The sequence below is a fragment of the Antedon bifida genome, chromosome 4, assembly GCF_963402885.1.
Source record: "Antedon bifida chromosome 4, ecAntBifi1.1, whole genome shotgun sequence".
Classification (NCBI taxonomy): domain Eukaryota; kingdom Metazoa; phylum Echinodermata; class Crinoidea; order Comatulida; family Antedonidae; genus Antedon; species Antedon bifida.
In genome coordinates, this window is record NC_136229.1 from 32,079,171 (window position 1) to 32,096,481 (window position 17,311).

At 36.0% G+C, this 17,311-nt stretch overlaps 3 protein-coding genes across 4 annotated transcripts; 1 reads left to right on the plus strand and 2 right to left on the minus strand.

Annotated features, from left to right (window-relative positions):
* The first annotated feature begins 236 nt into the window (after window positions 1–236).
* Window positions 237–10,699, plus strand: LOC144840876 (tektin-3-like). The gene is made up of 6 exons (XM_078696951.1): window positions 237–1,149; window positions 4,235–4,305; window positions 4,670–4,813; window positions 7,310–7,532; window positions 7,978–8,132; window positions 8,426–10,699. Exons 1-6 carry the CDS (start codon window positions 454–456, stop codon window positions 8,646–8,648), a joined length of 1,512 nt encoding a protein of 503 aa, XP_078553077.1. The 5' UTR covers window positions 237–453; the 3' UTR covers window positions 8,649–10,699.
* A 1,622-nt stretch (window positions 10,700–12,321) lies between these two features.
* Window positions 12,322–14,126, minus strand: LOC144840878 (uncharacterized). The gene has a single exon (XM_078696953.1). It carries the CDS (start codon window positions 13,926–13,928, stop codon window positions 12,543–12,545), a length of 1,386 nt encoding a protein of 461 aa, XP_078553079.1. The 5' UTR covers window positions 13,929–14,126; the 3' UTR covers window positions 12,322–12,542.
* Window positions 14,127–14,364: 238 nt separating this feature from the next.
* On the minus strand, window positions 14,365–16,683 carry LOC144840895 (oxidized purine nucleoside triphosphate hydrolase-like). Of its 2 annotated transcripts, none has more exons than XM_078696979.1 (4): window positions 16,634–16,683; window positions 15,441–15,612; window positions 15,030–15,175; window positions 14,365–14,835 (listed from the first exon to the last, which is right to left on the minus strand). In XM_078696979.1, exons 2-4 carry the CDS (start codon window positions 15,599–15,601, stop codon window positions 14,654–14,656), a joined length of 489 nt encoding a protein of 162 aa, XP_078553105.1. In that variant the 5' UTR covers window positions 15,602–15,612; window positions 16,634–16,683; the 3' UTR covers window positions 14,365–14,653. The 2 variants fall into 2 exon arrangements, with proteins under 2 accessions (XP_078553105.1, XP_078553104.1); XM_078696978.1 differs by having other exon boundaries at window positions 16,519–16,649.
* Between the last annotated feature and the right edge of the window lie 628 nt (window positions 16,684–17,311).

Consider the following 17,311-nt stretch of genomic DNA (forward strand, 5'->3'; position numbering starts at 1 on the left):
TGTTGTTAACACAATGCAAAGTAGACACAGCGATAAAGGTATATGTTAAAATTCACAAGCTTGTTCTATTACGGACTTTGTTCGGTGTGACTGTTACCAACACTGTTTCTAAGGGGCGGGTCAATGCAGTTCCCATTGTGACGGCTCAATGGCCCATTCCGTTGATTGACGTGAGGGATTATAATACAAAAGTAGCACGTATATAGAACAAGGGCCATGTGGCGTCCATAGCAACCGTGTTATGCATCGCTGAATATATAGGAATACTGGCAGACTGCGACGTTTCTATAAACACAAACGTGTGGAATCAACCTCAGCCGGTTTGTCGTCTAGACTGGTAATCGTTTCTGGTAGGCAGCGTTGGCCGGCTTAAAAGCCAGTGAAAAAATAAGTGAGTTTTTTAGATTGAAGTTCTAACTTTATTTCCGGATTGAGTGTAGAGTCGATTTCAACATGCAGGACTATTACGGCCAGACGATGACTTCGAGCTACTTTTCAGCCCCACGAGTCGGAACAGGGGTAGGCTTTCTCCCACCGCTAGAAAGCACAATGCAGGCCTCCTACAAAAGTTATGCCCCACCGTATAACATAAGCCAATCGCTAAACTTGCCTTGGAAGCCAAGTACGTACTATCGTGGGGCTGAGAAATCAATGCCAGTGTCGTACAGTGCACCAACAATGAACCCTACCACCTTATACCGCGATGATATTGTGTCTAGAGTTCCACCACTTTCAACGTCTGCCAGAACCGCTCTTTTCTCAAAGTACACCCCGACAGATTGGTTTAGAAGTAACAACCAGAATTACCGGACATCCGACATGACGAGAAGCGCGGCGCAGAAACTACGTGACGAGAACGCGCGAATCTGCTACGATACAGACGCACGCACGGTGAAGACGCAACAGGAATCGAGTAAAAGTATTGGGAATAGAATCAGTGACATAAACTTCTGGAAATCAGAATTAAATCATGAACTGGATGAGATGGGTAAAGAGATAAACGCAATCACTGAAAATAAGAACAGGCTGGAGACGGCACTGAAGGAAACAGAAGGCCCGCTTAAGATAGCTCAAGAGTGCCTATTTAACAGGGAGAACAGACAAGGCATAGATCTGGTCAATGATGCAGTGGAAAAAGAACTGTTACGGGTAAGAATTTAGTTTTATTTCATTTCATTGAGAAAATTCTTTTTGTAATAAATCAACACAATGATTTTGGAAAGGACACACTCTTTGTCCTATACACCCAGACATAAAGGGTAATGAAAATAATATACATATAAGTAAAACGCTATATACATTAATATGATAATATACTATTAAGAACATCTAAACAATCGAATAAATAAAAGTTATCGAAAGTGTAAGATAAAATAAAATCAGATTATGGGGATGCATTCCTCCCACTCTGGATCCGTCACTGCAAACATTGATAGGGTACATGGGCAGAAGAGCAAATTAGAATCATAGTAGGCCTATTTATAGTATAAAAAATATCTAACAAACATGACCCTTTGATTAATTGTTGATAACCTGCGTGTTACCTAATCGCCTACACAAAATCCACCACCACTCAAAGTACACACGTCAAACTATTAAAAGAAGATCAAAACAACTTAAGTCGTAAAGTACATTTTTCTTCTTTGACTTTCTATGATGACTTTCACTTTATGCCTCTGGTTATTTGCAGACGATAATTGAATGTTTACAAAGCAGTGATGGCGGTATTTATCTTAAACTTTCACAAAGATTCGTCCCATAGCAACAGCACCCTTGATCAAACATTCATCCATGACACGTTTAGAACAATCTCTATTCACACGATTATTATATCTAATGGGTGTACGTGTCTACAGATAATGTCTATTTACACTTTGTAAATTAACACATCCGTGTTCAGAATGTTGGACATGCCTGCCTTTTATTCTCACTAACTTACACTAGTTTAAATTAACACACGGTACATATTGCGTAGATTATATAGACATTTTCTATTTGCACTTATATCGATCGATCCCTGTCATGGCATTATTAATAAGATTGACGCTTCTAAGTTACGCTCGTCCAGCAGAGAGTATAATTACTATAGGCCTACTGTGAAAAGTAGGAAACTTTTTCAAAAGTATAAATACATTTTCCAAGCAAAATCGTCATAGGGTTGAATATTTCGACATTATTATGTCATGACAATCCGTCATCAGGATTTACTTTTTCTACCTTAAATTATTGGATAGCCTAACAACCTTACCGAGTCGATTATCATATTATACATTTTTATCGGATGTCTGCCAAATTGGAACGAACATTTTAGTATAGACACAATTGGTTTATGATATAATTTATAATCTAATTAAAGCTTGATTATTACAAATTAATATCGCTTTATATTTAATTATGCAGCTCTTGTACACACAAGAACAGTAAAAGTGTTTTACCGTCGCCATGGCATCCATTGTCACGTGTCTATACGACATGACATACATTTCAAATGGATTCTGTGATCAACATATCTTACTTTATGCAGTATGTCCCGTAGTATGTTACTATTTAAACATGTCTGGTTGTATTACATGTTTTTCTTGATATGTTACTGCCGGTACTAACAATAGTAATGTTGTAACAATTTATTAATCATTAATAGGGTAAAGGAAGACACGAATTATACTGTACAGTATAACCAAACAATTCAGGATAGAAATGGGAGAAACTGTGCAAAGTGATTATAAAGCCTTTATGGCACATAATGATTCTGTGCATTATAGTATAATACTACAAATCTATGTCGCCTATACAGTACAATCAAACAATCACAATGATGCTACCAGTAAATGACAAAAGTTCCTTTAGGAAAAACGGATTAGAATTAACTCAATTGTTGTTTTTTTACAAACATAAATCCAAACCTGAAATCGATGTTGTGACCCTGTAGCTGCTAAGTAATATATTGTGTCTCTGTACCTTGAACCATATACAGACTACCATGTTTTAAATAATACCTCATTTGTTTATTTAGCAACAGAATAAATACATTCTTATGTTCACCATGTATTGGCAAATTCTCATTCGAGATAATGTTGATTTCATAGGTCTTAGAAATCATGCTTTTTTCAATAACAAATAATACATTGAATATGAGGCCTATACAATATAAACACATCAACTCCAAACCTGGTCATATGGCGTTGAATGTTCATTATGACCATTAGCCCACCGTAGTGGCGATGTGTTGAATGTTCCTAAATTTTACTGAAACGTTTGGTGTTTCATTTAAAAATAAAAATTGCATCGGATATCTTAATACATTTATGACGAACCAATATAAAAAATCAAATGTTTTATTTTAGAGTGTACTATCCGTAGCTAGACGTACGCATGCTTGCTAATTTGTTTATTTGTTTGTATTGGTTAGATAGAGACTCGAGTAACAAACCCACCACCACCCACAAACAGATGAGTAGACAGAAAATACACAATACGTAGGCGTAAACAAAAAGTACAAATACTAATAAGAGAATAATAGCAAATAGAACAATAATTTCAAAACCTCATGCAGCGCAGCCACACATTATTGAATCATTGACATTTACGATTACTATTATTTCAATATTTTAAAGTTGCCATAGTTACAGTTAGTAAACAAAAATTAATATAATCCGGGAGCAAATATTGGTTGTGGTAGATAATGCATGCAATTGTTGGACAATATGTTGCGTTAATTGTTCAGTAACTTTCGATAAAGGTCAAGTCAAAACAGTTTAAAGTTCTAATTACTTCTAATATTAGTCTTTGTTGCCCTAATAACAACACATTATTTAAGCTCCAATTATCCTTATACAGTAGTAACTTTAAATCACTACTGTGTTTATCAAAAAGTGTACGCATTTGTATAAAAATAAACTCAATCGTCACCTCAGCAATTCGATGCAGATCTGCTGAATGGAGAGATTTGGCGATTTCTAGTAATATTTATCCGCGGTAAAGTACGTTAATATTTTACGCCTAAGGTATATAATAAGTGATTGGTACACTTATTACTCCTTGCCCAAGGGGGCTGTAACATTAAAGTTTACGACTGCCCAAAGCGGCCTGGAAAATATAAATTTTTGTGTTCGGCTGCTTGACAAAAAAAAAATAGTACAAAACTCAGTCAAAGGTGGAAAATAGTGTGTTGATTAAAGTTTGTTAGTTTAGTTTTTATTTGGTATTAATAAATTATATTTGTTTTATTGTACAGGAAGTAGAAACGATACGTCAAAGCCAGGATAAGTTGAAAAATTCGATTGATAAAGCCAACGCACAACTAAGGTATGTTGCATTGTTTACCTCAAATCAAGACAAGTATACATTTCTGACCAATGTTGTCCGAAATGAATTTGGAAAATTGTCAAATTAAACGTGTGCCATTTTATACAAATGCGGCAACTATAAATAATATTCATATGTTGCTTCTTATTTACGCAAAGGAGAGTGCCCCATCGGAGGTGCTGACCGATCATCATGATCAATGCAAAGAAGAGAATAAATACGCACTTTTGTATTCGTCATCATAAGCCTACTATAATGCACCAAGTAGTTTTAAAATGTGTGTCGTCACTAGGTATTCAAAACTCGCGCTTTAGAAAATTTGGGGGTTTTTTGATAATTATTTTATTATTATTATTCCTAACAGCATGAACCGTGCAGCTCAGCATGAACTAGAGAAAGATGTCAACGATAAATTCAGAGCGTTTAACATAGACAATAGATGCCATCAATTACATAACAACGCCCAGGGTACAGGCTTCTATCGTGGAGTAGAAGGAGTTGATCAGACGTAAGTAACAGGCCTAGCTGAATTATTATGTTTAGTAACTTCAAACTGACAGCTATAAACAGCGCTTCCTTGGTGATGTGAACAAATATATCAGTTAGGGAAAGTAGGCCTACTGAATTATGATTGAATTTCGCTCTGAATTTGACATACATTTTCAATTAAAGATCACTTTAATGTCCATTCCGTTCTTTGTGGTCCTTAATTCGTACGTTTTGATAGGGAGACAGTAACAACGTTTTCAATTTACAAGCATAAAATCTTTACAAATTAATTTTCGAAGGTGGCCTACTATGAATAAAGTCGATTTTATACTTTAATTCAATAATAATAATAAAGAAAATCAATGTTGAATAACGACAGAATTTGTGTAATATCAGCGTGACAATGTTGCCATGACAATGCGTTTCAATAAATTGTATCTTGATATCGATGTGGTCAATAAAAGACGATGTTGGGGGTAGATGTCTCCTTCGTTACATAAAATATTTATCAAAATACAAATAAATAACTAATATATATTTCTAATTTCATTGATGATCAATAACATAGTGATGACAGAAACCTTCAAAAGTAAGCCAAGTGGCCCAGTATAGTACTGAATTAATAGTTAATAAATACAGTAGTAGTGGAGGATGGTTTTAATGACAAAAAAAGTATATTTGCAGCATGGGTGTAATTGTTACCTTATTCATGTTTGCGGTATACTATCGATGAATACACTATTTAACATGATAAATGAAACGGGCATCTAAAGGCCGCCCCAATCGCGAATGTTATAATGGCCTTGTAGGACATTCTGAAATTAGGCTACATCACAGAATTGTCATTACCGCTTACGGTCAGAATTTTGAGCTCCGTTTAAATATTCTGAAGCTCAAATTCAAAGAGGATGGTTCAAGTAGGCCTACCGTCCAAAAACAGAGCATCACGTCAAGGTCAAAGGTTACATTTATTTCTCTAAAATTTATAACAATATAAAAAATATAAAAAAATTATTTACTAAGAGGTGCAAGATCCAAAAAAAAAGAAAATCTTGTGAGAGGTAGCCCATAAACTGGAATGTTTCAGCAGAACGTATGTGCATGCCCTTGTTTACTATAATCATATAAAAATAAGGGTATTTTTATTTATTTCTTCGGAATACCACATTTCTCTTTCTCTTTCAAAACTGACAACACAAACTCATAAATTATAATTTTCTGTGGTGTGTATAATTGTGTTCTTTTGCTCATTGTAATATTTCTTTATAGCACTGTGTATCATATTACCTGACCATACTATTCTGCATGCAATATTGAATGCCTATTGTATTTTGTATTTAGAGAGACTATTGTAAACCTTTCATCCTAATTCGAATATTGATTTTTTACACTGTGCTGTTGTGTAAATCGAGAGTTAATTGAGAAAGAATTCGAAATTATAGATATATTGACAGAGCATAAGAATAGAATTATTTCTTCACGTTGAATTGACACAAGTCTACAATAATCTTACATTTTTTTCTTACATTTTTTCTTTTTCAATTCAATTCAACTTTATTTCAGACAAACTGTCCATATGAAACATATACATACAATTTAAAAAAGAGAAAGTAATATTCCAATTAAAATACATTTGGAGAGGTGTCCCCGGGGTGTCCCTTAAAGAATGTCCTCCAAGCGGTACAAAACATTTGTACAGTAATCTTCACCAAACTGGTCCCTTGATCAAAAAAGGCTGGAAACCATTGCTTAGTGATAACAGAACTTTTAAACCATCAAAGATCAACGCACGGCTACTCGCCTCCTATCGATGTCAAATACTGTTATTTTCTTACATACATTAAGTAAACATATGTCTGTTTTCGTCGTCTATGAATATTGTATGAGAAACCCTAGAAGAAAACTTACAACGAATATTATCCATGCAGCGTATGAGACTTGTAATAAATCTCAAGTTATGTTGGTCTTGTTTAAGGAAAAAAGACCGCTGAATTATTTATTGTAGAAAATACCGCAATATTGTTGAAACATGCCTGAAACATTCCAAGCTAGAAATACTAGGCCTACGTGAAGGAATTATCTCTCATTCACTGCTGCCTTCATTCAATGTTACAATGTACTTTCTTTTCTTAATTCTCAGACAAGGCCCACAGTAGGCCAGCTACATTTACTAAATTTAAAAATAAATTTTGCAAAACACGAGGACGCATTGTAATATTCACGCAAAAAAAGTCAGCGCGCAATTTAAACTAAAACAATTATGCTTGTTCCCACTAGAGACGCAACACAAGGACGCAACGTAAGTGAGTTGACCAATCACAAGCGATGGATTATTCGAACTGTCGCTTGTCATTGGTCAACACGGTTACATTGCGTTTACATCCTTACGTTGCGTCCTAGTGGGAACCAAGCTTAAAGCAACAGTTCGGGGATGATCCATCGCATCATTGCGTCGAAGTGGGGATCACATTTTTAAATAAATACAAATTAAATATGTATTATATTTTATTTTTAGGGTATCGTTGCCGGAGTCTTGGGCTAAATTTACCGGCGACAACATATTGCGTTCCCAACGCGAGCGTAACAATTCCACGCATTTGAGAGGAAACGGCGACAACACCATGCAGGAAACATCTAACAACATGTGGACACAGTACAACAACGTTAACGTCAGCTTCAGTGGTAGAATTGCAGAAACAATGGACGCAAGGAACACAATTCAGAGCCATCTTACAAGGGTAAGTATTAGGAGATTATTAAGAGATGGTTCGCCCCCAAAACAAGTTGTATAGGCCTTTGATTGACCGTCGTCCTTTACATCCAACAACTCGACTTTCAAAACTGTGCTTATATAGATCTATGTCTACACTATCAAACTAGTTTGGAAAAAGTGTGATGTGCCCAAATATGGTAGTGATTAGACAGCGTCATGTCCACTTGGTAGTGTAGACAGAGCTTAGTTTGTCTTGTGAACTTTTGAGAATGTAGTGAATTAATTCAGTTATAAACAATATTTGGCAATATATAACAAAACATACTACGTCACTGGTACAGTTTTTCTGGGTAATAACACTAAATTCTGGGAGATGGCGCGCGATTGTAATATAGGCAACAAATGAAAAATACTCCATGAACGTCGATAGGAAAATTTCATTTAAATAACCGATCTTTTGTTCATATTAGGTTCTTCAAGAGATGGACGAGATGCAAAACAACATCCATGTACTTCGTAAAGCAATCAAAGACAAAGAAGCCCCGTTACAGGTTGCACAGACTCGTCTTGATAGTAGAACAAGGAGACCAAATGTCGAGCTCTGCCGTGATCAACCTCAACACAGGTAAGCGTACATACAACCCTTTACATTAATAATGTGTGATTCTTAACTATGTCGGCCCAATGACCAATCACAAGCGACGTATCATCCATTTAATCCTTACTGTAATTTTTTATTATTGGTTAAATTACTCGCGTAGTGCGAACTTCGTGAGTTTTTTCAGTTTTCTCTCATCTTGTCAACACAGCAACACAACAGATAGGTCTAGGCACAATACAATGTGTAGATATTTGCTTGATTTGTGCATTGGTGATAAATAAATTATCATTTGTACTCCAAATTTTCGATTCTTACAGGCTTGTCCGAGAGGTTGGTGAACTATACGAGACAGTTGATATCCTTCAGAACCGCCTAAGAGCAGCGGAGAGTGCACTCAGTGAGCTCATACGAACCAAGTCGACTCTAGAACATGACTTGTCCGTCAAGAACAACAGTCTGTACATAGACAAAGAAAAATGCATGGGAGTCCGAAAAACCTACCCAACCACCGCCAGACTTGCAGGCTATCGAGGACAGTAAATGGCGGTAAAACGCTACATGGTTTCCGTTGGAGAAAATACGAATGTTCGTTTGCGGGGCGCGGCGGTTACATGGCCTACTTGGTTCCTACTACTAGACAAAAACATTTTGTAACTGAGCTTGCTATTCTCACGTATTTTAGTGTCGATCTGAAGGCTGTGAAATGTACTTTTAAATGGCATATCAGTATCTAGCAACACATGTCATAGTTGGAACCGAGTCCCACGGTACTGATAGAAATCCTTTACCATTCCTCGCATGACACACGCGTGTAATGTTCGTGTGACACACTCATTGGCCAGCTTATGAAGCAAAAGGAATGTTGTTCCTCGAATTTCACTCAAAAATTACATGGGATCAGGTCCCAATGCTGTTTACTAAACTTTTTTTAAATAAAGATAAATTGTGAAATGGTAAAGGTTTTTACGGTGCTGTTTATGCCGCGCCCAGAGTAACCATGGGAACCAAAATGAATAGGCATTCCAAGTCACATGATACCAAAAATTATAATTGCAATGTAGTGAATCAAAATCATTGTTATCTTTATTGATTTGTAATTTTTTTTTACCAGGTCTATAATGTTATTATTATTCTGTCTACAATCTTCTTTGTGGGCCTATATTCAAAATTGTTAGTAATTTTATACTTTACCAAACATTGGCATCACACGTTCCTACTATATTTATACACTAATACATTTGATATCGCATACTAATATTCCTAACCTATATATTATAAAATAAGTGACTACCTCTAAGTTGATATTTACTGTGCTAACAAATCGCGAAAAGTAATTTAGAGTCTCGTAGGTACATACACATGTTACGGCAAACTGTATTTCCACTTATTTAAATAACACTACGTATACGTACTAACCCTAGCGTGATTATAATCAGTACTTCGTTGCTTTCAATATTTACATCAGTATTAATATTATAACTGTATATTTAATTCTATTAGGTCAAGCTAGGTCACCAAAACGGAAACGTTATTATTATCTGTGCAACCCCATCAGCTTCCGTTTATACTAGAAAACCATGTTTTTTAGGCCCCTTCTAATTTATATTCTACAATCAATTTATTTTCTATAGTATATTATATTTTTCAATTATAAAAGAATATTTTTGCAATGTATTTTATCCTGGATTTAATTAAGCGTAAATAAGATAATTTTATTGACTTTACATGCATTATTTACTCGCGTAGATTTAACGCGCGCGTACATCTAACGCGCGCGTACAATTATTGATCGTCACAATGACTGTTAGCTTATTGAATCACTATAGCACTGTTTCATTCTATGCAACCTGATGTTACGTCATAATATAGCCAAACTTATTAGTTGTATTAGTGAAAGTATATACTATATAATTAAGTTTATTATGTTAGCATTGTAAAATGTTAAGGTAGTCCGTTGTCAGATATCCGTCCAATTTTTGTAATTTTAATAAGGTTTCTGAGGTTCGATCGTATATTTTTATAAGTATCTAATAATGTTGTTATAAATGTGTATATTATTGTTAAAAATGAGAAAATGTAAACAAAATAGCAATTTGTGAACAGCCTTGAGCAATCACCGTTCTTTTAAATACATTTAGCATCGAAATGATCAAACTATGTGCTTTAGATTAAGATAATATGGATGAACAAAGTAAATACAAATCGAATACCATCTTGACCTTTGATAAGGAAAGCTTCGCTTGATCTTTAATATAAATTTGCTTTGTTATTTGCAATATTATACGAAACAAAATCTAAGAACAAAATGTTTGAACAAAACAAATAATAGTTCATTTACTGTTCATCAACTGTTGTCGTGTGCGTACAAATGATGATATGGTACCCTGAATTGTACGCGCGCGTGGTATAACTGATCATGAAATATATAAGATATAATGTATATATTGATTGTAGTAGGCATTGCATTGTGGTATTGAACATAATAATTGCTGTGCAGTCACTGTATGTTTAATTTGTAAATTGTGAATAAAAGTGCACTGTTTAAAACACTGTATTACTTTGTGTATTTGATAGCATTGACAAATTAGTGAATCGATGAAAATAAAATAACGAACTCTTCTTTGTACATCACCACCAAGCTACAGATGCATTGCTGCGGTCCTGGGGAACTGTGACGTCATATCAAGGCACTTTGCATTTGCACGTGTACATCGCATTCCTCAGGCCAGGTATGAAGCAACTACCTCATTTTTCAAAAACTTTTACTATTGAAGATCATCATGGACTGCTTGTATTTGTTTAGTGTTAGGCCCTACGTGTAAGGTAGTGTTGTGGGGCTTCCTGAAGCCTGGTAGGTGAGTTTTACTGTTTGTCCACATTCAGTGTTGTGACGTCAGACTTCGATTCTTACCCATATAACCGAATGGGCAGACTATCCCGTTGTTATGCTTTGCTGCAGTGCGTAGGCTGTGTTTAGTTTTTGAAGATAAACCATTTTTTCAAAGTATGTAGTAGTGGTCTTTGTTTGTAATTGTTGTGGTTGTTTTTCTGCAGCAGCAGAAACTCAAATAGATTAACCACCAACAGGTTAATTCTAGTAGTCTCTGTATATCTTAAGGGACATTAACCCGTCATGAAATTGCTAATGTAAAGGAAATTAAGAATCTTTGCGAGGCTTGGCTGTTTTGTTAATAGTTTATCTACAGGAAATGATCTTTGATATGGGCCGGCTGTAAATTATAGTTTTTGAAGAAATAATTACTTTATAATCTAGAATTCCTATAGTATTTTCATTGCTTAGCAACAGCCATGAACATCGAGTGAATGACTAAATCATTCTTTCAATAATAAAACAATTTCTAGATATTATTGAATATGCCGAAAAGGACATTAGCATACCGGTAGTTGTGGCTACATCAAGAGGTACACTAAACACGTCTGTTTAAGCATTTCAGGCCCATGACGATTCTGCGTTTGCTGTTCGGTGATCTATGATAAAAGGTATAATACGATCCCCCGTTACGTGGCTAGTTTGTCCAATGTTTTCAATTTATTTTTTAGAGCCCTCTTCACATCAATTACGGTGACATTTCAGGATCGCATATAGTGAATAAGACATGGGGACAGGGCACACTATCATATGTGAATCACTTACAGCACTAAAAGCAAGACAATCTAACAGGATTCTGCGCTCTGGAGATCAACGGGTGTATCTGTACTGCTGACATTTATTTCCTCCTTTGGTGATTAACGTCGCACTGGATCTTTTGGAACGAATTAAGCGCAATAAATGATGGTGTTACATTCTATAATGCCCATAGCATTATTAAGTTATTTTGATAGCAAATTTAGTAATTATTATTATTAAGTAATTATTTTCTTAATAAATATTCACGTTCATGTTTAGCATATATGAATCAAATTTTAAAAAAAATAATGGAAAGTACAACACCGTTTGTACGATCCGAAGGGATAGCAATTACAACCTTTGGCACGCACACGTACGTACATAAACGAATAGCGAGTGCAACCGTGCGTATGAACGCGTACAAAAACGGATAACAAAATACATAGCAGTACAACCCTTTGTATTATGCACGCGTACAGAAAAGGATAACAAGAAAACCCGTTGGTTGGTACGCGTACAAAAACGATAGCTTGTACTCACACGTGCAAAATAATGATTACAGGTAGGCTTACTAACACGTTTTACTGACAATATCATTTATTTAAAAGGTATCAATACACAAGTCAAAGTACATACACATCATACTCTGTGAGCACGGTTTCCGAAATTGTGTTGGCGGTCGCCTTATACTTAAGTACGAATTGCCAATAAAGAAAAACTACTGTGGAGGTTGTCTGATTGGCTGACTCCTAAATGTTTGTAATCAAGAATTTATATGACAATTCTCTTCAATGGGTTTAACCATTTTAGGCGTTACTGACGTCATCATAAGCAGGTGGAGGTTGCTCGTGTTCTGATTGGTCAATAATTCCGAAACCCACTTCGTTGTACATTGGAGGCGGTGGTTCGTTTGCTGTCTGACTTTCGTTCGTCTGATTTATAATCAGACTGTTATAATCTGGCGGTAAACTTCCAACAAGTTGTTGATTTTCAAGCAGAGGAACTGTTGCTGATATTGAAACAGCACGGTTAGCAGACAGACTAGTCGAACTGAATGTGGGTATACCATGGCTTCGGTTGTTTCTGTCCATAGTTGTTCTTGATGGAGGTCTAGGCCTAGACGAAGTAGGTCTTCTACCATAAATAGCATAATCCCTGCGCCTGTCAGCTCGCTCCATGTCCCTAATCAAGTCATCTTGGCACCGCTTCAACATAAATCCACAACAGGTAAAAAAGAGCACGAATGCTGCTGGAACAGCGACGAAAAATGCAAAGTAAATACTTATTCGAGCTTCGCATTGCGTATGAATATCATTAACTTGTTCACTCGCGCGTACCTCTTGTTCAATGACAATGTCGGCAGTATGTAGCGGTAAAGAAAGTGAACAAGATGTTTCACCAAAACAGGCGTCAGCGATGTACTCGATGAGATACTTCGTTCTGTGGAATGTAAATTGGAGGTCTAAGTGAGCTCTTGGTGGATATCCATACTCTAGCGTGTAAGCAAAATAAACTATATCTGTTGAAGGAAAAGTCAAATGTACCTCAGTAACTTCGTCCAAACTACACGGTTTGAATGTTTCTTTGGCGTAACATGAAGAACATGTATTATCGCTCCACTTCTTGTAGTTTTTTTCTCCGCTAATTATATACAAGCTCGCGTCCATTGAGTAATCAGGCACACAACCGCGTATAACCAGAGTGTCTGATTGGTGAAAAGTATGTACAATGTTAACGTAGGAGCCATAACTGATGAACAAGGTATCATTTAAAGCGTATCTTGTCTTCGCTGGCGTCCTGGCTTTATTCATGACAGCATATGCATTGAAACGAATAGGCGGTGTTGATTTCGACGTCAGAATTAATCCCGAACAAAACAGTCGTGAATACGAATTATCATCATTTTGAGATGATCCATCCGAAAACATAATCTGATCGCCATTTCCCACTATATATCTGTCAGGACCAAATGAACCAAATCGTATGATGAGAGCTGTGATAACGACAATGGCCGAAAGTAAGGCGGCAATAAATGTAACTTTGCATGCGACAGATAGATTCCTATACTTGTAATAACACGACCGACAGCCAGGGGAACATTTATCGCAGTCAACTATATCATCAAGGTGAATCTGCCATTCGTATCCCTGCCATTCCTGTGCTCTGGATTCAGACCTGTAGGTTGAACTCATGCTGTAATTTTAGGCCTACTAGTCTCACCGGTACATTACGTATAAGTTCAGAAAACCCGGTTTTCCTGAATGGTTTCCTATTTCCGACGATTGCATAGAACGACCTAACACTAGGAGGTAATACTTTATCAACATCACATGATCCGTGCTTACACTTTGATCTGTGTGCGTTCAACCGTCAGACACGGGATTTCAGTTTTATGACGAAATGAAGTTAGATCCGGATTACAAATAAAGTCACTCCCCTCATAGACTACGTCACATTACATATGCCTCAATTACAATATACAAATGTCAATATTGAATTACGACTCAGTAAAGTAGCGGAGTGGGAGAGAATTTCAAGAGTATAATTCAACTGATTTAAAAAGAATTGCGACCGTTTCGGTTATAATTATCGAAAGAAAGAATACTGTACATGGGAACACGGTTATTTCTTTATGTCCTACATATTTATTTCCACCATTGTACCAATATAATCTTTGTAGTCACTCGATAAAAACGTACATAGTTTTCCAAACGTATACAAATAAAAGGTAGCAAAAAAGAAAATGGCTTTATACATTTGGCGAGGAAAAATGTAAAAAGGTTCACCAAGTTCAGAACCTATCTAGCCTAAAATACAAAAATATAGTCTTTGCAATACAGAGTTGTTCCACTGATTATGCATATCTACGATGTCATCGTGACTTTTGAACCTAGTTCTACAATGAAAAGGTTGGTCACTACACATCATCCAAGTGTTCCACTTCTGATATTGTATGTTCTACGATATCATCATGACCTTTGAACTTAAAATATCCATAAAACTTTTTGCCAGATAGCATTAATGGGAACCACATGACGTCATCGGGCCACATGTTACTGAATGGGATTTCATTCTCATGGAACCACCGAGGACGCATTTCTGAAATAAACGCACAAACGCAATATTATACGGCGGGTAGACGATTGTTTAAGGAGTTTGTTTAGACTACAGTAGGCATACGTGGCAAGATAGTAATGAAACAATAATAACAGTACAACTAGTGAGGCGGCTACCACGATTAAGCCTAACAATATTTTAAATTTCGTTGCATGATGAAAAAATGAAATACTTACCTTCTGTTTCTTCGGCATTACCGTGATATTCTGTCGCCTGAAACACGTGAACCTTTAGTATTTGCGGGTCACCAATAAACTCAAAGTCAAGACGCCCTACTTTGGTGATTTCATCCAACTTTAAGCAACATTCTTCGAGCACTTCCCTTGAAATAAACATTAAAGGGATCTTCGATTTAGGACTCATTTAATTTATACGTCATGCATTGTTATTCGTGGCCTGGACCGAAAATCCACCAACTGTGTGTTGAGGAATAAAGTGAGGAAATCTCTTAAATCGAAAGCTCTCTATTAACTACAGTTAGTAGCCTATAGTCATTCATTTTTGATGTACATATTCTCCAATCCAATGATATTGAAGGTATTTCGTACTGTACACCATCGCAATCAAGAACTATACTAGCTACCTACCGTCTCGCGCCGTCACATATAGTTTCACCAACTTCCACTTTCCCGCCAAAACCATTCCATCTGCCTTTCCCGAACCCTCTTTTCTTCATTCCCAATAGTATGCGTCTTTTGGTCAAATCGCGAATCAACACGAGCGTGAGTACCTTTGGTGGTACAGCCATGACAACCTGATCTGAAGGGTACATGAAAATGAATACTTTGAAAGTCATTTAATTCACATAGTTTACCCTTCACGTCTAACTTCTAGTATGTCTACTGCTGATCCTCGGCCGTTATCTTTGCTCATTAGTTTGTCCTTTGACCTCCCATCTTCCATAATTCAAATCCATTTAACGCAACTGAATTCACACACAATCTTTTACTAACTTCATCAATCAAGATATTACCATTGACTCAAGTCACTCCACAATTGTTAGAGTAACACACATTGTCTTATATACAAAATATCTTCCAACATTTACACAATGTTTAAGTAAAGATAGATTTAGCTAGCCCTTAAGATAGGCCTACTGTTCATGACTTCTCTCGTTTTCATCATTCGTACAGTATATCAATCTTTATTTAAACAGGTTGGAAAATATTGAACTTAAGCACATCATTTTCCAATCTGTTTAATATTTAGACAACAAAACTGGCTGATTAACAAATACAGTAGGCCGATGCCTATAGTTGCAGTACCTCCCCATAGGAATTTTACAACATCGTGGGATGCGTATCTGGCTAATGATAGCTGTAATTAGCATAGCGTGTGTACTGATACACAACAGCTATAGGCCTACAATGCCCGGTAGATCTTTCTGAAAGAACTAAGCCTGGCCATTGGCATCGACACACATGGCCTCCGTAGGCTTACTAAGCTGTCTGACAAACATTTAATTAATATATCTTGAATCTAATCGGATCCCGCTTACTCTAGTGACATAAAACACATTTCTATCAATGTTCCTTTCTACCATTAGGCCTAACTGTCGCACCCCACTCTCACACACTCATCCGACCGGGCATCCGACCTATCACAGTGTCAGAGGGCCTAATAATGCCTGTTAAATTGAGTGTAGAGCCATTAATTAAAACCTGCCTTCAACAATACGTCACCTCCAACCGATACTGATAATCTAAATTATAGAATAAATATGACTACCACGAAAACCTAAACTCGAAATAAAGACAAGTTGTGAGAAAAGAAGTTCCACCTTTGATGAGCAGACGATAAACCTTAGAGTGACAACGTGGTGCTCTTTGCGCGCGCCTTTCGGAAGTTTAGAAATACTGCCCTCAATTGTTTAATCTTACTAAAGGTGGCGCACTGACAGTTTAATTGTTGTAGGCTAAATTTTTACAGTGACAACAAATAAACATGGAATACGATTATTTGTTACATTTATTTATTCAACCAGCAAAAATACAAAATAACATAGGCCTAACAATGAAAATTCTTTGGGTTTATTATGTTGTATTTTATTTTAATTATACTGGTGGAAAAGAGAAAAGAATTGTTTTAATATAGCATTTGCAAGGGTCTCTGTGATTTAGCAGTTTGACTGTTTATTGTTTTTTTGTCAAAAAAATAAATGTATGCACAAAGTATAACTCTAATAAAACAATTACGTCATATATTTTGAATCATACACTAAATTAAATGTATAGAAACAAGATAAATTAATAAATATTAAGCATGCATAAGTGAGTTACTGAATGAATCAATGAATATTAATATCAGACAAAATAAACTTTCTATTGAATATGATAATAATATTAAAGAATTAATAATTAATATTAAAGGATATGAATACTGTCTGCTTTGTGATGTCATTTGGCCTCTGAACGCAAGGATTTAAATTTCTGCGTATCATCCCCACGACTTGCCCCAG